General features: G+C 40.3%; 1 protein-coding gene across 1 annotated transcript in view; it reads left to right on the top strand.

Annotated features, from left to right (window-relative positions):
* Window positions 1–24775, top strand: part of LOC145977762 (discoidin domain-containing receptor 2-like) — a 407841-nt gene that overhangs the window by 316370 nt on the left and 66696 nt on the right. The window contains exon 7 of the mRNA XM_083110031.1: window positions 8392–8525. Within this exon, the coding sequence (XP_082966157.1) occupies window positions 8392–8525 (134 nt within the window). The remainder of the gene's footprint in view (window positions 1–8391; window positions 8526–24775) is intronic.

Raw genomic sequence — 24775 nt, 5'->3', positions numbered from 1 at the left:
ACGAGAGAAAAGATGCTCTCGAAATTTTATTTTAGAATAACTATAGTTTAAAGCACTATACAATGGAATATATATATATAAAGCCCCAATCCCACCACTGACTGACTCACTGACATAAATGTTTTCCATGAAGGAAGTCCCGGAGGCGAAAATGCCCGATTACGACCCCCATGAAATCGTCCCAATAGGCCGAGAAAATTTTAAAAAGCGCTCAATCGGCCCTTCCATAAGGGAGAAAATGCCCTTTTTTCACGTCCTTAGCAACCGTTGCCACGGACATTTTTGCAGCACACATTGTTTCCTTCAATTCTTAATTACATTATATTATATCCAATATATATATATATAGCCCCAATCCCACCACTCACTCACTCACTGACATAAATGTTCTCCATGAAGGAAGCCCCGGAGGCGAAAAATGCCCGATTACGACCCCCCATGAAATCGTCCCAAAAGACCGAGAAAATTCAAAAATCGCTCAATTCGCCCTTCCTTAAGGGTGAAAATGCCCTTTTTTCACGTCCTTAGCAACCGTTGCCACGGGCATTTCTTTTGCACACATTGTTTCCTTCAATTCTTAATTGTCGAGATACATTATATTTCTCACAGATCAATAGCACACAGATGAATGAACTCCTGGCTTTGAAAAGGTGCCTGAAACAAGGGTGACATCTACATAATAAGGAGTTTCAGCCCAGATACAATTACGTTATACTCAATGCGTAAATATCTACATCGTGCTTGTTTTAACTAAATGTTTAGGGGGTATAATGACATGCAATTCCTTAGAGCTTGCCGTGCCTGTTGTTGTCCATGGAAACGGACGTTGCTAGGGAACTTAAAGAAAGTTTATTTTCACCCCGAAAACTACTGCAAGGGAATTATGCTAGACTTTTCCAATTTCAAAATACGAGCATCAAAATTTATTACAGAGGCAAGGTAGGAATTTGAGGGGAATGACAGAAAACAGTTATTATCCAATTACGTTAAGAAATGTGAAAATAACAAAATACGTAAATATTGCATTTTCAATTTAGTCGCTATTCAATTCGTTTAAGCAAAACATCCAACTACTTATGTTGAAACGGTTATTACTTAATCAGTTCATTATTAAGAAAATAGACAATAATAGTTTGAATATTTGTACCTTATTAGAGCCCATACACACATAAAGTTACTTTCTAAACTTTTCAAACTTATACATATGTTCCCCATCATCCAATTCAACATGCAGACATTTTCAAAGTCATTAAGATCTATGAAGAACCTCATCTATAACATGATTGCGCCCACAACGTGGCCGAAGGTCACGCATGCGAGCATACAAGACGTGGCCAAAGGCCACGTCGAAAGTACGCGAGTCCAATAAATATATAGCCCCAATCCCACCACTCACTCACTGACTCACTGACATAAATGTTCTCCATGAAGGAAGCCCCGGAGGCCAGAAACGCCCGATTACGACCCCCCATGAAATCGTCCCAAAAGGCCGAGAAAATTCAAAAATCTCTCAATCGGCCCTTCCTTAAGGGTGAAACTGCCCTTTTCTCACGTCCTTAGCAACCGTTGCCACGGGCATTTCTTTTGCACACATTGTTTCCTTCAATTCTTAATTGTCCAGCTACATTATATTTCTCACAGATAAGTAACACACAGATGAATCAACTCCTGGTTTTGAAAAGGTGCCTGAAACAAGGGTGACATCTACATAATAAGGAGTTTCAGCCCAGATACAATTACGTATATATTGTTATACTCAATGCGTAAATATCTGCATCGTGCTTGTTTCAACTAAATGTTTAGGGGGTATAATGACATGCAATTCCTTAGATGCTTGCCGTGCTTGTTGTTGTTGTCCATGGAAACGGACGTTGCTAGGGAACTTAAAGAAAGTTTGTTTTCACCCCGAAAACTACTGTAAGGGAATTATGCTAGACTTTTCGAATTTCAAAATACTATGATCAGAATTTTATTACAGAGGCAAGCTAGGAAATCGAGGGAAATGGCGGAAGACAGTTATTATCCAATTACGTTCAAAAATGTGAAAATAACAAAATACGTAAATATTGCATTTTCAATTTAGTCGCTATTCAATTCGTTTATGCAAAACATCCAACTAGTTATCGTGAAACGGTTATTACTTACTCAGTTCATTATTTAGAAAATAGACAATAATAGTTTGAATATTTGTACCTTATTAGAGCCCATACACACATAAAGTTACTTTCTAAACTTTTCAAATGAGCGAACTTCTACACATGTTCCCCATCATCCAATACAACATGCAGACATTTTCAAAGTCATTAAGATCATTGAGGAACCCCATCTAAAACATGATTGCGATCACAACGTGGCGAAGGTCACACATGCGAGCGTACAAGACGTGGCCAAAGGCCACGTCGACAGTACGCGAGTCCAATATATATAAAGCCCCAATCCCACCACTCACTCACTGACTCACTGACATAAATGTTCTCCATGTAGGAAGCCCCGGAGGCGAAAAACGCCCGATTACGACCCCCCATGAAATCGTCCCAAAAGACCGAGAAAATTCAAAAATCGCTCAATCGGCCCTTCCTTAAGGGTGAAAATGCCCTTTTCTCACGTCCTTAGCAACCGTTGCCACGTGCATTTCTTTTGCACACATTGTTTCCTTCAATTCTTAATTGTCGAGACTCACAGATCAATAGCACACAGATGAATGAACTCCTGGTTTTGAAAAAGTGCCTGCAACAAGGGTGACATCTACATGATAAGGAGTTTCAGCCCAGATACAATTACGTATATATTGTTATACTCAATGCGTAAATATCTACATCGTGCTTGTTTTAACTAAATATTTAGGGGGTATAATGACATGCAATTCCTTAGAGCTTGCCGTGCCTGTTGTTGTCTATGGAAACGGACGTTGCTAGGGAACTTAAAGAATGTTTATTTTCACCCCGAAAACTACTGTAAGGGAATTTTGCTAGACTCTTCGAATTTCAAAATGCGAGCATCAGAATTTATTACAGAGGCAAGGTAGGCATTTGAGGGGAATGACGGAAAACAGTTATTATCCAATTACGTTCAAAAATGTGAAAATGACAAAAGAAGTAAATATAACATTTTCAATTTAGTGTCGCAATTTAATTCGTAAATGCAAAACATCCAACTACTTATGTTGAAACGGTTATTACTTACTCTGTTCATTATTAAGAAAATAGACAATAATAGTTTGAATATTTGTACCTTATTAGAGCCCATACATACATAAAGTTACTTTCTAAACTTTTCAAAGTTATATGTTCCCCATCATCCAATACAACATGCAGACATTTTCAAAGTCATTAAGATCATTGAGGAACCCCATCTATAACGTGATTGCATTCACAACGTGGCCGAAGGTCACGCATGCGAGAGTACAAGACGTGGCCAAAGGCCACGTCGAAAGTACGCGAGTATTACATTATATTTCTCACAGATTAATAGCAGAAAGATGAATGAACTCATGGTTTTGAAAAGGTGCTTCAAACAAGGGTGACATCTACATAAGAAGAATATTCAGTCCAGATACAATTACGTATATATTGTTATACTCAATGCGAAAATATCTACATCGTGCTTGTTTTAACTAAATGTTTAGGGGTATAATAACAAACAATTCTTTAAGCTTGCCGTACGTGTTGTTGTCCATGGAAACGGACGTTGCAAGGGAACTTAAATGACTTATTTTCACCCCGAAAACTACTGAATGGGAATTATGCTAGACTTTTCGTATTTCAAAACATGCGCATCAGAATTTATTGCAGCGGAGAGGTAGGAATTTGATGGAAATGACGGAAAACAATTATTTTTCAATTACGTTTACAATTGTGAAAATGACAGAAGACGTAAATATTGCTTTTTCAATATAAGGTCGCTATTGAATTTCGTTTATACAAGAAATCTAACTAACTATCTTGAAACGGTTATTGCTTACTCACTTTATTATTAAGAAAATACCATATTAGAGCCCGTACACAAACAAAGTTACGTTCAAACCTTTCCAAATAAGCGAACCACGTCGGCGAGCACACGTAATGACAGGAAACAATTATTTTTTAAATGACGTTTAAAAATGTGAAAATGACAAAAAAAGACGTAAATACTCCTTTTCCAATATTGTGTCCCTATTCAATTCGTTTATATGAAATATCTAACTTTTTTGAAACTGGCAATATTTACCCAGTTTATTATTATGAAAATAGAAAATAATGTGTTGAATATTTGTACAATATTAGAGTACACACATAACGTTCTTTTCTAAACTTTTCAAATTAGCAAACTTATACACTTGTTCCCCTTCATCCAATACAGCATGCAGACATTTTCAAAGTCACTGAGGAACCCTATCTATAAAGTGATGCGTCCACAACGTGGCCGAAGGATTTCATGGGGGTCGTAATCGGGCATTTTCGCCTCCGGGGCTTCCTTCATGGAAAACATTTATGTCAGTGAGTCAGTCAGTCAGTGGTGGGATTGGGGCTTTATATATATTGAATAATGTCCAGTTAACATTGAACCATTCATTATCACTAACATTCAAAGAACTAATTAACGTATTATTATCACATTATATTTTAGAGTTTTGAACGCAACAATATCGTTTAATATCTATGAAACTAAAAGTGAAAATATACAAAACAGTAATTTTGCCTGTAATATTATATGGATGCCAAACTTGGTCCCTTACATTGAAAGAGGAACATAAATTGAGAGTATTTGAAAATAAGTTCCTTAGGAAAATAATAATAATAATAACTACATAATTTATATTCATGTCCAGATATTATTAGAATAATTAAATCAAGAAGACTTAGGTGGGCAGGCCATGTGGCACGAATGGGAGAGGAAAGAGGAGTTTACAGGATTCTTGTTGGGAAACCTGATGGTAAGAGACCTGTAGGAAGGCCAAGACGAAGATGGAGGGACAACGTTGAGATGGACCTAAGGGAAATCGGTAGGGATGGAAAAGAGTATATAGATCTTGCTCAAGATAGGGAAACATGGAAGGCCTGTGTTGCTGCAGCCATGAACCTTCGGGTTTAAGAAGGCTAGAGAGTTAGTTAGTTAGGAAAATATTTGGGCCTAAAAGGGATGAGGAGACAGGTGAGTGGAGAAGGTTACATAATTCAGAAGTACATAATTTGTATCCATCTCCAGATATTATTAGAATGATTAAATCAAGAAGACTTAGGTAGGCAGGCCATGTGGTACGAATGGGAGAGAAAAGAGGAGTTTACAGGATTCTTGTTGGGAAACCTGATGGTAAGAGACCTGTAGGAAGGCCAAGAAGAAGATATGGAGGGATAATGTTGAGATGGACCTAAAGGAAATTGATAGGGATCTTGCTCAGGATAGGGACAGATGGAAGGCCTGTATTGCTGCAGCCATGAACCTTCGGGTTTAAGAAGGCTGGAGAGTTAGTAGAACGCAAAATACAATCAAATAGCAACATCTTATATTCTTTACCTTGTGTAAGGTCTTTCACCTGGTTCCAACACCCTTTTATTTTTCTTTGAAAAAATTGAGAACAGGGAAGAAAAACGCCAACTGCTTCACTCATACTGAGAGCTGTCAGAAGCAAGATACAGATCGCGACTAATGAGACATAAGATTCGCCGCCCAGGACAAAACAAAAGCAGCAGGATCCCTGATCCTTATCTCTGAGAGCAGAAGGATTATTTGCAACGAGCAAAGTGCTTTTTGTATGAAGAGAGAGAGAGGGCCGCCAGCGATACCCATTCAGCCTGAAAATAATCAGGATGGGGAGTGAGGGGGGGATAAGTAGCTTTTCTGTTTTAGCAGCTTAAAGCGAAACCGCATGGTCTTGTTTCGGAAGGGTTGGTCACCCCCTCCCTTGCTAGCCGTCCGCCCCCGCTGAGCCCTTTTGGGTTTTCACTCTCCTTGACACACGACTTCATTACGTTGGGTCTTGGAGCCAACATTGCCAACTTAAAAGTTTTGCGCTAACACTGGCGTATCATTTTGCACCCCAATTGAGCTTCAAGAGCATGAAATGTACACTCGCCGGCAATAAAAATGGGAACCTAGATCCTGAAATACTCTACAGCGATAAGTGGATTTTAATAAGCAAATTTCCAATGGCAACATCTACCACCGACGTGGATTTAGGCAACACACATAACGTCTTGCTGGGAGGCGAGTATTTCATTTTTATTGCTGGTGACTGTACGTACACACACACACCTATATTAGAATAACGAAAAGTTCAAAAATTGAGTATGGAGCTACGTCCTCTGATCTAGACTAAAACAGTTACAATTTGCACTTAAATAGTAATACGCACTGTATTGTTAGACAGTGATTTGTTGCCACGCCCCTACCATCCCTCCCCTTTTGTCTTTTACCACAAGGGCCTCTCCGGTGGCGCAGTGGTAGTGTCGTAGCCTTGAAATCAAGGTGTCCCTGGTTCGATACTCGGTAGTGGTTCGGAACCCACTTTAAACTGTAGATCCAGTCCCGATTAGCCTTACGGTGTATAAAGTGGACTTAAAACACCAACTCAATCAAATCATTTTTCAGAAACGCTCATTTTACTCGTTTTGGCGGAAAATTTTGAGCTTGGAAGTTCTTAATGAGCAGTAAATCTCACCTTTGCTAACACATATTGTCTCTATTTATTGGACTGTCATAAGGTCAACAATAACCCGGGAAGAAGTGATTACATTTTAGATGTACAGTCACTTGCATTGAAAATGATACAGCTGGATCCTGAAATACTTGCTTTTCCGCAATGCGTGTTGCCTAACTCTGCGGCGGTGGCAGAAATTGACATGGAAACATTGCTAAGGTTCGCTTATTGTCGTTGGAAGCGTATGTTTTAGGATATATCTTGTCCACTTTTATTGCTGGTGACAGTACACGTTAGATTCTGACAGTATAATGAATTGTCTATTTTTGAGACTTGATAACTTGGGGCAAAATTTACTTCTCAATTACTGAAGATGTGCATATAAATCTTCTCCAGTTGAGATGGCAAAGTTTAGATGTTGGCCACAAGGGTTCTAGAAGAGATTTCCTCTACGAAGGTTGGCAACACTGCTTGGAATAATGTGGGGAGGGCCATATCATGGAAATCGTTTTGCTAAAAGGAGAAGACATCTTTCATCGGCTTGGCTTAACAGGTTACATCGTTGCTTAATGAGACGCCGCATCCTTCTGCCCGGATTGCGAGATAGTTATCACCGCTCGGATCAGCGTCATTGTTTTGAAGATCTCCAACGCTGGAGAATACACTCCGCTATCCAATTAGCTGCCTTTTAGGAACCCGTATTCAAGGGGTTGCCATGAAAATGCTCGGTATTGTTGGAGGAATTCTCAAGTAGCGCCAGCAAACGTTTCCCCCTGTCATCTAATTGAGATTAAGCTCCATCCTAATCCTTAGAAATCCTCTGAGGTCCACAAAATAGGTTAGCAATGATGATGATGTGAATCTCCACCTGTCACTGTATGTCCTCTTCATTTAGGAAAGCGATTGGGTAGATGTGGTTCACACTGTCCTGTGATTGGTTCTCGACCCATGGAGGAAGGAACAATATCATATACTCTGACCAAGACGGGAATTAGCCTGGTTCAGGGTAGGGGAGTGGGTACTTTTCGCATGTAAAGGGATATTCTTATATTCTTCAAGCTGGACTACTTTGCAGCAACATCGGCGGTTTTGCGTTGAGAGCGCTTCACAGTAGAGGTGGCTAAATTCGGATAAATTTTTATCCGGTTATCGGATAATATCCTTTGCGGATATTCGATATTCGAATTATCAAAAGTATCGGGATATTGGGATTATATGAAATGTCCGGATATCCGAATTTGTGTATTATCCCGACAGTTTTATCTTTTATCCGTTGACTACATATTCTTTTATTCCACATTTTCGTATTTCGCTGTACGGATTTTCTACAAATCCTTAATCAAATCTCTTCTATCCGGATATTCAGATTATTCGGATATCCGTACTATCCGTTGAATCTGAAACGGATAATTTGAAATCCGAATATCCGTTATCCGTCCCTACTTCATAGGTACGTTACGTGAGCCGCTGAATTAATAATAATGATATTTACGGACATGCCTATCGGCCTGTGTAAATGTCCTTTGGATTTTAATATTTTATTCCACTCCCCTTAATTGGAACTCCTTCACCTTAGCAACTAGTAACTGCATTATACATTATACATCGCACCGGGAATGGGATAGAATTTCAAATTCCTCTTGTCTCTGCATGATCTCTAACTTTAGTCCCCCTTGAATTTCTGTTGGAAACGATAAATCAGTGCACATTAATTCTAATATTTGGTTCATGTATGATGCAAATTACTAACACCTTCTGTGTCTCTTTCCTCACAGGTCAAGGCTGGGTCGGGTGGAGGAACGATTCCCACGCAGCTCGACCCATCGAAATCACTTTTGAATTCGACCGCATTCGAGAATTCACAGCCGTTCACATCTTCGTCAACAACCAGTTCACTAGAGACGTGCAGGTAAGACGAGTTGTTCTGTTTGTAACTTTCTTTAATTTCTTCCAATGGGATTTATGTTTCAGTGTTTGTTGGGTAAGGTCGCTTCTGTTTGAAGAAAAATCAGTTCTCTCATTCTTACACATTTTCAACAGAAACTTTCTGTTGTGTACTTTTCTGGAAATGCATCAAATACGGTAAGCAACATATGCACTATCTGATGGAAAATGCAAAGATCACTGACAGGACCGTTGCTTGTATGGCGTTGTTTCCATGGCACACTATCTCCTTTAGAATCTTATCCGACAGTAAAAATAAATGCGTAGCAACAATGTAATCCATAGGATTGCACACATTCAGGATAGCAAATCCCATTTTTCGATGGCTTTTGGCATCGAAACGAATCCCCAGCGAGCAAACAGTTTCTAAGAAGAGCGGTTCTTCTTGCTGTGCTCTGCATACTGTGAAGGTGGTCAGTGTTTTGCAGCAACACCTTGTTTGAGTTTTTGGTTTTAAGTCCACTTTATGCACAGGAAGACTAATCGGGACTGGACCTACAGTTTAAAGTGGGATCCGAATCAGGGTTGTTAAATGTCAAGGAACCCATAAATTCTAATGGGTTCTATTGTGTTCCGCTGCAGGACAGGAACATTTTTTTCTCGATCAATTTAAATTCGGTCCAAGTTCATTGAAAAAAGGTTATTGTACCGTATTTAAATTGATCCAGGAAAAAGGTTCCTGGACCGAATTGAAATACTGTACTTTACAGATAAGAAGGTTCTTTACGGCCCAGAACCCATTCACGTCTGCTGATTTTCTCTCTTGGACCGGAATTGAACCTGGACCTTTAACAACAGTGATCCGAAACCACTTGTGCCTCCACCGGGTAGGCAACACCTTGTGTATTCACGTTCAAGAAAATTAAAGTTACAGTAAAATACATTCCGATTGATAGAATATATTTTTACATTTCAAAGCTTTTCGTCAATGCCCCAGTATCCCTACTAATTTTGTTGTGTAGACGCCAAAAATGTTGCATACACAGTGTTTTGAATGTGTCAAAATACGACAGCAGGTAGTTTGAAGGGCATTATTTCAAGTCAAAATCAATCCATAACACCGTGTGTCCACAATAGTATATTTTCTGTTGGAAAATAAGGTAATAGTTAACTTACTCTCTGTGGAAATGAGTTTAAAATAAAAAGTGGCCGTTGGCAATGTCCAAACTTGAGGATAAAGTTCTTCTGGTGTGACTATATACAGTGAGACAGTACGTACATAATGGCGACTATATAGCAGCCGTTATGCATTATGGAAGGTGAGCGCCCCGCGCGAATGCTATCACATGAATTTCAGCAGCAAAGCCCGCCCAAAGGATTACGTCCTCAACCACACGCGGCCTGCGCGACGAAAATCCTCATGGATATAAATTAGCGGCTGTTAGGAGGACGACGCACAAATGCGCTTGATTTATTTCACGCATATATATCCTTCATCTCACACCCATCTAGGAAAATAGTGTACATCACCAGTGCGGAAAATATGAAATGATCAATAACAGGCTTCCCCAGGAGACGGCCGCACGTCCAGCGAGAGAGGAAGAGTTGAGCGCTTCTGAAATTATGAATCCGCAGAGACAGGGGTGGCAACCTCACAGGAACATACTTGTTTCGTGCAGTGGCGTGCTCAGGATTTTCGAAGGGGGGGAGGGTTGCGTTTTTTAATAGTCAGCCCTCACTTTTCCTGCCTTTGATTTTATTTTTATTTTTATAAAGAAATACTGAGTCAAAGAGGGATTATAACCCCCCCTCTCTCTTAAGCACGCCACTGGTTTCGTGAAGCCAAATCTTACTTTATACATTTTGTAAATACTCCGTTCATATAAATATTGTCTGGAAATCAATGCGAGGAAGAGGAATTGTATCGAGTCTCCCCTCGTCTCAAATAGTGTAACAAAAATCATGACCGTACGTAAATAATGAGAAATCCTACATATGCACCCTGATATCCGAAGTAGAACCCCAGTATTTTGATTGTTACGGAGATCACCAGGTATTCCTTGGAGGCACGTTGTGGTTCGGATCACACTTTAAATTGAACGTCCAGTCCAGGTTTGGCCCATCTGTTCATAAAGTGGACTTTAAACAATCTTCGGCAGTAGCAGTTCTAAAGTGACAAGTTCTTCACAGTCTGCCGTCTATCCTGTGAACATGTGCATGGTGGTTTTTCTGAAACCGAAGAACTATTTTGGTAACATCTTCTTTTTTGCTGTGAATGAGAAAAGGTAGTCACAATGAAGGCAGTAGTGTATCATCAAAATAATGCTCGTCCTCACACTAATGCCATTGCAGTGTTCAAAATCAACGAACGAAGAAATGATCTGCTTCATGAGACTTATCCTTTTCCCACGGATGAAATAACCACTTGCAGGAAAGAACTTTTCATCAAGTGAAGTCAAAATGGCAGTAATGGAGCAAGTTGTATTCTTCCATTAACCTGACTACCGTGATGAACATTGTTGGACAACGTACGTATATGTTGTCAATCTTTACTTCTATTTCATTCTGAGATCCTATTTAATATCCAGTGTAGTGTCTTGTTCAATGCAGATTAGCCTTTAAGACCTTAACAGAAACTAGGGCCTCCGTTGATGGCGTAGTGGTAACGTCGTCGGCTTGTAATCAAGGGGTTCGATACCCACTGGCGGCACATACACAGGGGTTCAGATATAACTTTAAAAAACTGTAGGTTCAGTCCAGATCAGCCTATCTGTGCATAAAGTGGACTTAAAACAATTCAAGCAATTCATTGTAGAAACTACAGTAGACGTCTGACTTGCGCTAAACTGTTCCTGCTCCAACAAACAAGCCCTTACGGCCTGCCTATACCCAAATCCACAGTTCCTGTGCTATCCTTCAAAGCAGCCTTTTCATCTCGCTTCGCCGCTGATGAGTTCATCAGTGCGTGTCTTCTGCCTGACTGCACACCCAGCGAACAAAGCTTCTTAGAGAGGCTCGCAACTGCATTTAATATCTCGCAAGCAAAAGTGCACTTTGGGCGGCAAAAGACATAAAGGAGAACAGAAATCCAAGTTCCGTGACTGCAGCTGCAACCCACAACTCGGTTTGCTCCGAAACAAAAGAGAAATAAAGTCTTTTTTTATGGACACAATGATTTATGGGGTCATTTGTTCCGAACCCTGACCTTTCCAGATACGCATGAATATATCCGAATCGTGCAGCCATTCATTGCAACCCCCCACACCCACTTCTCTATCAAAGGCCTCTTGGGTTGTGTAATACCCAGCGTCTGCAATATCGAAAGAGGTCCCTACTCCTCCTCCACGGTTACGAAAGCCGAGCAGATGGTTTGGTACCATATTCCTCTCTGGCATTATTCATCCTTATGACGCTGGAGACAAAGAAAGGATTTTTTGGAACCGGTTTCTTTTTCCAACGGGTCAAGCTGGAAGTTGCGAAAATTACACGCCCGTACAATAGGCCTGGAGGCAATCGAATCCAAAACTTTGATGCCTACGGCGTATTGGGAAACATTACGGTCTGCAGGAGGATAATGAATTGTCCTTTTGCTCCGATTGCATAGGAACAGCGCTACTGGCTCCCGTAATTAGTTAAAGGGGATGCGCGAGGAGGGATGCTGTGAGAAAGATAAGATTTATTGGCCCTTGGTGCCGATGTCGAGAGTGCGCTCCGTGTGGTATCATCTTCGCTGATGTATTTACAGTTTCGTGCCCTCGTGGGTTATTGCTTTTGGGGCGTTGAAGGAAGCGGTACGACAACAAGCGGTACCAAATTACAACAGTTGGTACATTTGATATACTGCAGTACGAATGAGACACTTTAGGACATAAAAATACCAATGCTAAGAAACACTAAGATACTGTAGTGATGGGACAGAGAATCCTCTGGAAACTCACCACAGCGTATGTAGTTGGAATGCTTCAATTGTTCAATGCCAGTCGGCAAATTGATTACATCTTAAGCAGTGGTTGCCCAGGAATTTTGTCCAAGTCAACTTTATGTTCAAATAGGCAACCGGGAATGGGCCTTCAGTTTTAAGCGACATCCAAACCACTGTCAAATATGAATTGTAATTGTTTAATTACAAATTTGTTTACTTGGTAAAGTTAAGGCTGCCATGTCTTTTCTTCCACTTAACAACCATTCACCCTTGACGATTTTTTTTCCACCTATTCACGAGCCACAAAGAACGAAAAAAAGAGAAAAAGAAACTATTACCTGTTATCTTTATTCACAGTCTAAATCGGGGAATCTTGGATCCGATATTCGTATCTGGAATCCTTGTTCACATATCCGAATCTCGAATCTTTGATCCAATATTCCAATGTAGAATCCTAGTTCATATATCCGAATCCTGAATCTTGGATCCGATATTCCAATGTAGAATCCTAGGTCATATATCCGAATCCCGAATCTTGGATTTCATATTCCAATCTAGAATCCTAGTTCACATATCCGAATCTCGAATCCTGGATCCGATATTCCAATCTAAAATCTTAGGATACACATCCGAATGCCGAATCTTGGATCCCATATTTGAATCTAGAATCCTAAGTCACACGTCCGAGTCCCGAAACTTTGATCCCATATCCTAATCCTGAGTCCATATTGGAATCCTAATACATTTATTTATTTATTTATTTATTTATTTACTCAGAGTTTCAGATACAGTCTTATTTGGCCATTTTACACTGAAACAACATAAAGTAGAAACAAATAATAACAAAAGATAAAAAACAATAACAAGATGGGATAGATTTACGTGTTCTTCGTCAGTAATATACAAAAGTTACGTTCTGGAAGGAATATATCTACATTCAGGGGAAGTTTGTTGTAGATTTCTGGGAGCCTGTAAAACAAGGAGCGTTGTAGAAGGGATAGCCTAGTGGTTGGGTTGTGGAAGAGTTGCAGGTTGCGCGTTAGCTTTTGGGGTACCCTAAGTGAGAATTCACTGATTAGGAGATCTGTTCTGATTTTGCCATTTATTATTTTGTATAAAAATTTCATGTCAGCTAGATCACGACGAAAGGATGGAGTGTGAATATTCAGAGCAGCCATGGTGTCTGATTTGGATACATGTCGAAAGGAAGGTATTCTATGGCGAACAATTGCAAGAGAGAAACTGAGAACAGAATCTATTCTGGTGAGATTGGTTTTTGAGGCCATTGCCCAAATTGGGGAACAGTATTCAAGGATGGGCGAGATGAAAGATTTAAAGAATAAAGCAAGAGATGATGGGTTTTGAATTTCGCTAAATCTGTATAGAAGACCGAGAAGGCGCATGGCTTTTTTAGTGGTAGCAATAATATGATAATTAAAAGTGAGTTTTTCATCCATGATAATACCTAGGTCCTTTTGGGTGGAAACGTTTTGGATTGGTTTGTTTTCAATAGTATAAGTAGACACCACTTTGTTCTTTTTTAGGGAATAAGTAAGGAAAGAGCATTTCTGAGGGTTTAGTTCTAAATTCCACTGACGACACCACTTAACAAGTTCTGTGAGAGCATTTTGAAGAATCATCATGTCATGATGCGATGAGATCTCCTTAAAGAGTTTACAATCATCCGCAAACAAAAGTATATTGATAGGGAGGGAGGACAGTTTTTCAGGGAGGTCATCCATGTACAGAAGGAATAGGAGCGGCCCTAAGACACTCCCCTGGGGAACTCCAGACAAAACGGGAAGAAAGTTAGAAGAGGTACCTGAAAGAACAACACGTTGTTCACGCTCATGGAGGTAGTCCTGGAGTAAAGAGAGAAATTTGCCATGGATGTTAAATCTGGATGATAATTTATGAAGGAGAAATTTATGATTAATTTTGTCAAAGGCTTTCGAAATGTCCAAATATATAGTGTCAAGTTGGGAGTTATTATCAATAGCTCTGGCAGCATGCGAAAGTAAGACGGAAAGATTTGTTAGGCAAGAGCTGCCTGGAAGAAAACCATGTTGTGCTGTGTTGATATATGGTGACGTAAACTGAAGTAACCTGTTTTTGATGATTTTTTCACAAATAATTGATAGTGGCGATAGAAGCGAGATTGGTCTATAGGATTTTACACATTTTTTATCTCCAGTTTTGTGAATGGGCACAATGTTGGCCCGTTTGAAGTTTTTAGGAAACACACCCTTAGAGAAACATTTGTTGAGTAAGGCAGACAGAGGAAGAGCCAAGGAGTTGGCAGTTTTACGTAGGAATATTGTGGGGATTTCATCTGGACCTAGGGACATATTTTAACTTTGAGTCATGGAGCTCTTACCCGAATCAGCTACGTTCCAACATACGAATCTGGAAGGTATCCTAGTCTTCAAAGAGTCCAATTAAATTTAATACGAAGTTTCGTATTTCTGGTTCAAGTAGTTGCCAACAAAACAATTGGTAGGAACGGCGTGCAGGCGAGATTTCATCGGAATAAAGTGAAACAAACTACGCACTTCCAAGTGTCGCCATGTGCGAACACAACGCTAAGTGGGTGTCGTTCGGAGACTTTCCCCGTAATCCCTGCCGATTAGGAAATGTCGCAGAACGTCCTCTTCTGGATCTCATTATCCGAGTCGTTGCTAAGCAGGAGGCATTCAGGAGCAGCTCAAGCCAAATGGAGCCGCTCTCGGAGGGAGGGGGCGCGGATAAAGGGTTGATACGGAGAAAGGGGTGATTTTTGACTGCGACATCAGAGAGAGGGCGAGAGAAACGGAAATTAGCACAGTTCGAACACATGGCTGGGGGTCCTACCCCCGTTCGCTTTCCTGCGGTTGAAAGTCCCTGCTCCGTCCACTATTTTGTAGGTGCGGGTGTGACGGCAGTGTTGCCAATCTGCTGCACATATGACCAAGTACTGAAATAATCGTAGTTATCATCTTGAGATTTTCTCGTGTACATTTGGTGTCGATGACAAGATAGGGTTCAAAGCGTCGATAGGAAAATGTACATAATGTATTCATTTATTAACTAATAGAAAGCACTCTCTGAAGATTTCGAACACAGGGATTTAACATTTTATATAGGACTCTTGCATGACCAGATGGCAGGGTTCACCTTTGGTTCGAACAGTCCAGGGTTCGAGCCCGTAAAATTCGGTGTTGATCCAACAGCGCCAAGACAATTGGAAGAAGTACCAAGCCAGACAACAGCGACGATGGGACTCTATGGGCTGAGCAAGCGTCCCCAAAAAGCTGCTTATGCCCCTCAAGATGACTGTTGTGCCATAGAGAGTAGGTCTTTTGTACAACATTTTACAAATTGCTTTTGAGCCACCTGGATGGCTGAATAGCCTAACCCCGTGACGGAGTGATTATGACAGTGCGATACGACAATTCATCACTCATCCTCATCTTAGCGATTAGCCAAAAGTGGCAGAAAAGTGGAAGTAAAATAAATCAAATTAAATAGGTGGCTGAATGCGTTAAATATTCGACTCAAGATATCGTGGCTTCTCCAATGGAGCAGTGGCAACGCCGCTGCCTTGTAATCAATGGGTCCCGGGTTCGATATCCGGTGGGGGCACATGACACAATGGTTCGGATCCTACTTTCAACCGTAGGTCCAATCCCGATTACTCTATTTGTGGATAAAATAGACTTAAAACAAGACATTTATTCAATATCTCGTCATTGAATGTTCTGGATTCGAGTCCGGAAACAGGCGTCTATATCAGCATTCATCTTACTCGTCGCGATTAGCCAAAGGACCAACAAAGTGACGCTAATGCAGAAAATTACACAGAACTTTCAAAGTTTAGAATGGATGGTGACAACCTTTGTGGTGGCTTGATTAACACAGCGCCCTACGACAATAGCGGTGTCGGGTTCGAATCCCGGGTTGGACACGGATGTTCTTTGTAAGTGTCCCTTCATCAGTTTCATCATATCATCACTCATCTCCATTGTCGCGATTAGCCAAAAGTGGCAGAAAAGCGACGCTAAATAACAAAAATGAAATTGGAAAGTTCGCTTGAGCGAAGTTTTTGAACTTAGTCGTTCAATGCAGGGATTCGAACTCCATTCCTCGAAAAGCCGCAGTAGCTCATAATTCATTTCCTTCTCCTCGCTCCAATGCCCCCTCTCCTGGTGCCGAACCGAGGGATGAAGCACAGAAACTTGGCGAGGCAAAAACCAAGCCCGCTCCTGTCGTTATCCCGCAAACTTAACCAGCTCAGTAAATTTTGAAAGCTCCATTTAACGTGAAGAGGAAACTCGCAAGCTGGGGATGATAGGTGTGGGAGGGAGGGAAGGGGGAGGGGGCGACGTTACCTTAAACACGCCACTAAGGGTACCATTACTATGATAAACATGCTAATATAGGTCTCCATCTACAACACCAGCGCCACCTACCCTGAGAAACGTTACACTCTCTTCCCCCTCTTTCCCGAGCACAAAAAGAGAAAAAATGTATCCATTATGTTTTATTGAGAAATATGATTTAAATTTTGTTCAGAGACGTTGTGCGAGCGCAAAACTTACACCGGAACCGAGATTTATATCCCGAGGGAATGGTCTATCCCGGGGAAACAGTCTGTGGGTTGTACAACAAGATGGCCGCGGTTCTGGAAGAGTTGCAGGGAAACGGCTTAAACAAAGTGTGTACGTCGAAAGATCACAAGATGGCAGCACTCGTGTACAGGAGCCCTAACTGCCGTAAGAAACCGCGGATATTAAAATTTTGATTGAGAGGAGCAGGGAATATTAAGTTAGACAACGAAGCAAACAAGATGACGGCATGTAATTTGAATAAAACGGATCTCTTAGCAATATTGGCATTTTGTGCCAGCTTCCTACTATAGAAAACGGTAACCACAATATGTATTCTTCATTTTAAGGATCTCGTAGCCGTTGCCCTTGTAGAGAGCCTAAAAGTGAAGAAAAACTTTAAATTCTGAAGGGGTGGTCGGAAAGTAAGTTAGCTCTAGAATTTTTTTACTTCTTATTGTATGTAAGGGCGCTGGATGAAATCTCTCACAGGTTACTGGAGTATAAAATGTCGTCATAGATTTTTGGGAAACAGGAAAAAATAACAAATACAGTACAATCATGTAAAAATACAGCTGATGTAAGTCTTGAAACTTTCTTGTCCACGAATGATGAAAAGATTATTTCAGGTTATCAACCAGTGAGTTGTGGAAACATTGCAAGCTTTCAAGAATTAACGCCAATCTCATCTTCAGGGTTACCCTGACTTCTATCCTGAAGATGAGAGTGACGTTAACTCTTGAAAGCTTGCAATGCTTTCCACAACTCATCTGGTCGATAACCAGAGAGAATCTTTTCATAAAAAAAACCAGCTAGCTGATTGTAATAGAGACCGCAAATACGGGTTCGAATCCCGATCTGGACATGGATGTTTTTTGTATCATCATATCATCACTCATCTTCATTTTTGCCTCCTCCTCTCTGTGTATCTGGCAACCAAGTGTTCAATTTCCCCGCGCAAGGGAAACGGGGAGCTCTGATTGGCAGTGAAAAAAGCACGTGCTGTACCCTGAGTTCCTGTAGCAGTCACGTGATGTCTGAAAATGACTTCCAGCAAACCACAAACAATTAATTGGCGGGAAATGTACCAGAATAAGTAGGGCTGGACGGATACCCATACTGATGTCCCACCGATAGCTACGACAGATTCTTAGAACTTTCCGAACAACCCTCGTAGATCGATGCTTGAAAATTTATAATGATTAAAAGTTTTTCAAAATATGCATTAATATTAGTGTGTGTGATACATATAACTCCAGTTATTTGCATCAATTTACCAAGATTTTTGTTAAACAACATACAAGAATTTCATCAGAATATTGAAATACATTTTATGTAATCACAAATTCAGTTTTTCACATAGAACTGAAACAAAATAAAAATATACTTTGAAGTTTGCATAATACGAGTATCCAGGATAATTAGGCTCCGCCAAAGTGTTACGGTGCATTTTTATGGATCTCACGGAAGACCATTTAAGGTGAATTTAATTACGGTCCAGGAACTTTTTCCCCGGATGAATTTAAATACGGTCCAGGACCCTTTTTTCCGGATGAATTTAAATACAGTCCACTAACCTTTCTTTTCCGGATCAATATAAATACGGTCCAAAACCTTTTTTTTTTTTCGGATGAATTTAAATGCAGTCCACTAACATTTTTTTTCCTGATCCATTTAAATACGATGCAAGAACCTTTTCTCAATTAAACAATTTGGACCGAATTTCAATTGTGCGACAAAAAATATTCCGGTCCTCCTGTTGCGGAACCGAATATAACCCATTAGAATTTATGGAGTTCCGACATTTCCGACACAGTCATTTGAGACACTAAGGCAAAAACTGTTGTTTTTTTTCCGTCATAAGCGACACTGCTTGGATTTTCCCCTACGATTTCTAATTTGTTTACCAGAATTAGCGACATTTGCGTACGTGCAGCAGCAATAGCGTCTCTGAAGAAAGTGTTTCCCGAGGCTCAGATCAGTGGTTGTAATTATCACTTTAACCATTGTTTGTGGCGAAGGGTGCAGGAGTTGGGACTGACAAACTATTACAAAACAGATCCATACGTGCGGCTGTGTATAAGAATGTGTTCAACTCTGGCTTACCTCCCTGTGGCTGACGTCGATGATGGATGGCTGTGTGTGATGGAAGATGCGCCAAACCACGACATATTGAGAAATTTTTTTGGATTATTTCGTTGAACAGTGGATGAAAAACTCTGTTTTCGACATTTCCATGTAGAACTGCTCCCAACAGCGGCACAGGACTAACAATGCAGTCGAGGGATGGAACCATGCAGTTAATGTATTGACGGAAAAGTCAAGTCCTAACGTATACCAATTAGTGAAGACTTTAAGATTAGAAGCTGTGTACAACGACTACTTATGTGAGAGGAGGGTCTGGAATCTTAAAGGGAAACGTAGACGACGTCAGTACATTACATTAGATGAGGGAATACAAAGAGCGTTTGCCAACTATGAAATGCATAGAGGTCTTAAGCGCTTTTTGAGGAGAATGGCGTACGTTCAGAAATTAGAATGAAAATAGTAAGATGTTGGTTCAACTACAAGAGAAACGACGCATTCTACATTTCTACATTGACAAGGGATTGCAGTCTGCTCCTATACTGACAAGGGATCTAAAAATCCGTCATTGACAAAGGATAAATACATCCAGCTTTTAAACACCCAGCTTCCATGATGCCAGTGTGAAGGAAAACTAATAAAGGTTTTCAAAAACACACCAGCTTCCATGATGCTGCCTGTATAAAGTGCGACGGGAAGCTATTTACACTTTGTGTCCCAGATGACGGTGTCGCAACTGTCATAGAATATAGTTTCCTTACAGTGTCGCATACGACGGTGTCGCAAAAGTCGTGGATTCAGAATTTGAGTTCCTGAACCTTTAACAACCCTGTTCATAAGTACATTCCAGGGCTACTGAAATCACAAAGGCGATTGGTAGACACGATTAACCGGTCTCCAGTGAAGAATTGGCGTTGGAACTCTCAAGGCGACAGGACCAGAAACCACACCTAATTTACTTTCAGGAGGGAACAATGTTAATACAAATAAATAAATAAATCAACGGCCTATCCATAGTTAATAAATCATGTCGTGGGTATATAGGAACCTTCTGCTTCTGTATTCATATTAGTTGGATCTCAAGTGAGGAAGCTATCGGTGGCCATCTTAACAACGCGCGTTCTTATTCATACCCGTTTGTTATCGGCCAGAAGACGTGATCCCCATTGTAGAGAGAGCCGGTCGGTTTGCTTACGGTGGCACCGAGCCATGGCTTTCGAGAAAAGGGTGTAAACGGATACCTAATATATTTTTCCTTCTCTCCTTCTTGAGATGTCGATGCTATCTGCTGGAAACCTGTAAAGTTTTTATTTTCCCATCCGTCTCGCCGAAAGATGCTGCAGAGGGTATCCTGTTTCGTTCTCAGCGACGGATTCTTAGATATGTAAATAATAGCTAAGGTGATGATACCAATACTGTTTGAGAAGACCAGATGGAACTTTTCCTCGAATAACACTCTTAAGAGTTTTTTGAAGTTGACTTGGGAACGCAGTTTTTTTGGCCATTGGATACTGATTGGAATTTCGGTTCACAGCGTACTATCTTTCTCAGAAATGTCTCATGTGGAAGGATATGTTTGATAACGGTGTGCTGCATTTTACGAAGTCAAATTGCATCAATTGGGAATTTACAATGTCTTAATCTTAAAACCTTCTCTTGGACATATCGTTACTGGCTTGGTAGTTGATTTAATGTTGTTGCTTTCTTTGTGACCCCTTCGATATAACAGTGGTTAACGATGATCCCTTGTAATAGATGAGTCCCGGTTTCGATTCCCGTAACACATAGCACAGTGCTACTCATGCCACTTGTATCCACTTTCAATTCGCCTGAAACAACTTTTGCACTTGGTTCTTTGTTTATGTCTGTTATTTAAGTCACTTTTATTTGCACTTAGGTTAGTCACAACAATGAGGATGAATAATGATGAAAAATAGAAAGATATAAAACAAAAGGGAACATGTCCAGCCTGAGGATGGAATACAAAACTTAGGTGATGAGATCGTAGGTGCCTACCGAGGGAGCATCGTTGTTTCTACATTATGGTGTAATGGAAAATATAAATTCCATGAAATAAGTGGTCATATTATGTATTGAATAGACATTTACACTTACATTCACGAGCTTCCCCTGTGCGATGCCCGGTAAAGGCTCATAGTGCTTCGGATCCAACTTTAAACGGTATATCTGTGCATAAAGTGAACTTAAGTCTCAATCACTTACATTGACTATTCGTTATTTTGAAAGATGGTCTGTACAGAGATATCGAGGTTATTTCCGGATTAAGAATATAGGGCTATAAACTGTGAACAAATGATAAAGTCTCTCTCATCATGTATATTTGTGAAATTTCAAAAGTCTCTTTCTCAAAGCAAGTTGTACGAGTGCCAGCAGCTCGAAATATGGCGTTCAGTAAACTTTTGCAAGACAACGCTCCTTGTCACATTGTCTCAATTCGGCTATGAAATGCTTGATCACTCATCTTGTTCCTCTGATCTAGTCCCATCAGACTCTTACAGACACGTTTCCTGAATTGGAAATGCATTTGAGAGGCGAACATTATCAGTCGAGCCTTCAGGTGCTTGATCATCCACCTTATTCCCCTGATCCAGCTATTTCAAAAAATTGAAGGGCATATATATCAAGGAAAATATTGTTGCTATGAACAGCTTGTTTACATATTTCCTTAAAACATGCTTTTTCCTTCAAGGGGAGTATGTTCTTTAGAACCGAAGTTGATTTTAACTTGCCCTCATTCCTTCCATATTGCGCGAGAACTTAACAAACGCCCCTCGTATAATTTATTTTTTTTAATATAAAAAGTACCTTACGGTTTGCAACGAATCGACATCATCGTGAAGACAAAAGCAACCGTTATTCCTTCGACAGTTGTTGCCTAATAAACACAAACATTATTTAAAACACTCTCCATGCAAAAAGCGTCAATCTCACTCTTATATCCGTCGCGCAACAGTCGGTTCCCAATTGGTTAATTCAATCTTTGCGGCGCCTTCCTAATTCCATAGCTTATAATCTGATTTGGCGAATTGTTATTCAGATCGCGGGTTCTCGTGTGAGCGATACAAAGAGACTACGGATGAGGGCTGGGAATATTTTGATTCATACAGGGCCCGGCGCGGAGTAATTTAAGAACGGAGAGAGTGCTTCAAATGTGATTGGATTTCTAAGCAAGCTCCTTGAAGGCTTAGGAGAAAATAATCGCGTTAGAGTGACTTAAAATACACTGTTCACTCGCCAATAAGGACCGAAATTTTATGTAATTACAAGACTGAGGGTTCTTGGGGACTAAAAACTCTCAAAATAGACACTACAATTGATGAACATCAACAAATTATTCATCACTTTCCCACATTAGGCACTCACAAAGCAGTTGTCTTTGAAATAGGCACTTACGTGAAACTTGGTCCCTTACATTAAAAGAGGAACATAAATTAAGAGTCTTTGAATTAAAATCCTTAGAATAATATTTTGACCTAAAAGTGATGAGGAGACAGCTAAGTGGAGAAAGTTGCATAATTTAGAACTGCATAATTTATTTATTTATTTATTGAAATTTCCAGTACAGCAGAAGCCATTTTAAACTGGAAAGAAACTTGTTGTTTAGTTTGGTTGATTTAGTGTTTTAAGTCCACTTTATGCACAGTAAGGCTAATCGGGACTGGACCTACAGCTTAAAGTGGAATCCGAACCACTATGTGCCTCCACCGGGTATCGAACCTGGGACCCCTTGATTACAAGGCGACGACGCTACCACTGCGCCATCGGGGAGGCCTTGGAAACAACAGTAAAACAGTACACTAGTGTTAAAATGAACACACGAAACAAGATAAAAATAAACAAAATATAAATATAAACATAAACAAGGCAAGACAGTTCCAAGGTAAAGAGATGAGTTTCACAAAAGCATTACTTATATACAATTTTTTCTATGTTGGTGATAAAAGATGGATATGAACTGAATATATCGATTTGGTTTGAGATGACATTGAACTGATGTGGTAGCCTATGAAATAGTGAACGTTGAATGAGTGAGAGTCTGGGAGTTGCAGTTCTAAAATAATAAAATCAAGAAGACAGATGGGTACTCCATGTGGCACGAGGGAGAGGAAAGAAGAGTTTACAGGATATGCACATACAATAGCATACGGTGATAAAAATTGACGATATGGTCAAAAGAAAGAAAGGAAACTCGAAATCCAATCAGAATAGATATTCAACTGACTTTTCAACATTTTTATTTTATTTAAGGCACTCAAAATGGCACTTATCTTCGAAATAGGCACTAATGGCTTAAACAATAAGATAAGCTACAAAACTCGTGTATTTCTATCAGGAATGTCCTGAAACTGTTTTCAAATTTAAAAGCCTATATTTTCTGGCCAGGGAAGAAGGAAGGCAAATAAATCGTCAACCTAGTAATTTCATGCTTTACTTTGCATGCAGACAAGCTCAAATGGAAAATGGAGAAATACAGTATTAGGACCAGATACACGAATTTGTTGTTCCACATGGTAAATATTTTGAGGTATATTTGCGAAAAGGAAAATAATTTTCCAGTTAGCGGACTACATACAGGTTGATCGATATTGAACAATTGAACATAGCTTTCTCTGTCACATGAAAATTTCGAACATAATAAATAGCGAAACACATTCTGCAACTTCTCAGAGCTGGTATAAATGTACAGGGGACATTACAAAGAGAGAAATATCGGAGCACTCACTGCCATTGAAGTTAAGCCACCCACTGAAGTTAAGCCACCACCCACTGAAGTTAAGCCACCCACTGAAGTTAAGCCACCACCCACTGAAGTTAAGCCACCCACTTAAGTTAAACCACCACTCACTGAAGTTAAGCCACCCACTTAAGTTAAACCACCACCCACTGAAGTTAAGCCACCCACTTAAGTTAAACCACCACCCACTGAAGTTAAGCCAGTAACGGTGCATCATCTTTCTAGCGTCAGCAACAGCGACTAGCAGAAATGTCTGCACTAAATCACGAAAAAAAGCATCATATCGTTACAGTTACGCTCGTAATGAAATATTAATGATCAGAATATTCTTCTTTTTTTTTCATTTTGCAGCAAAGAAAATTGAAACCGTAAATTAGGTCATTATAGCAACGCTGACGAATGAAAATCTGGCTCGGATTACGGAGGTGATTGCAACTGTGGAATTGAAACGGTGCCCGAATACAGGCGGATGCCTCCAGTCCCCCCACATTCACGCCATTCAGACGAGATTCTCCAGGGATTTTGCTCATTTCAACCATTCCCCTGGACCCCTTCCCCACGACGGCTTGTTGGGGAGGGAATCAGCGGAGGGTATTTATGATAATGAGGCGACGGGGCTTCCCCCCCTAGCGCTACGAAAGATGATCTGCTAACGCAAGGGAAACGTACCCCGGCATCCATATTCCGGCACTGTCGGTAATTTATTGATCTGTGTAATAGATCCGGCATATGCGGACGTTGCAAGCGGTATATTTCTTTTTTTGCTCGCCTCGGATTCCATGGTGGTCATGCTACAGTGTTCCATGCAGGATGCAACGGCTTGTAACTTTTCATTACGATCATAGATGTCGCCAGCTTGAAATTAATGTGGATATAGTCATCTTCTTAGTCAAGATTATCCTTGACACGTCCTTTCCAGTGGGACAAAT

The sequence above is a fragment of the Lepisma saccharinum genome, chromosome 23 (assembly GCF_977018435.1).
Source record: "Lepisma saccharinum chromosome 23, izLepSacc3.1, whole genome shotgun sequence".
Lineage (NCBI taxonomy): Eukaryota > Metazoa > Arthropoda > Insecta > Zygentoma > Lepismatidae > Lepisma > Lepisma saccharinum.
The sequence above is the reverse complement of the archived record's forward strand: the minus strand, read 5'-3'. Positions and strand labels throughout refer to the sequence as shown.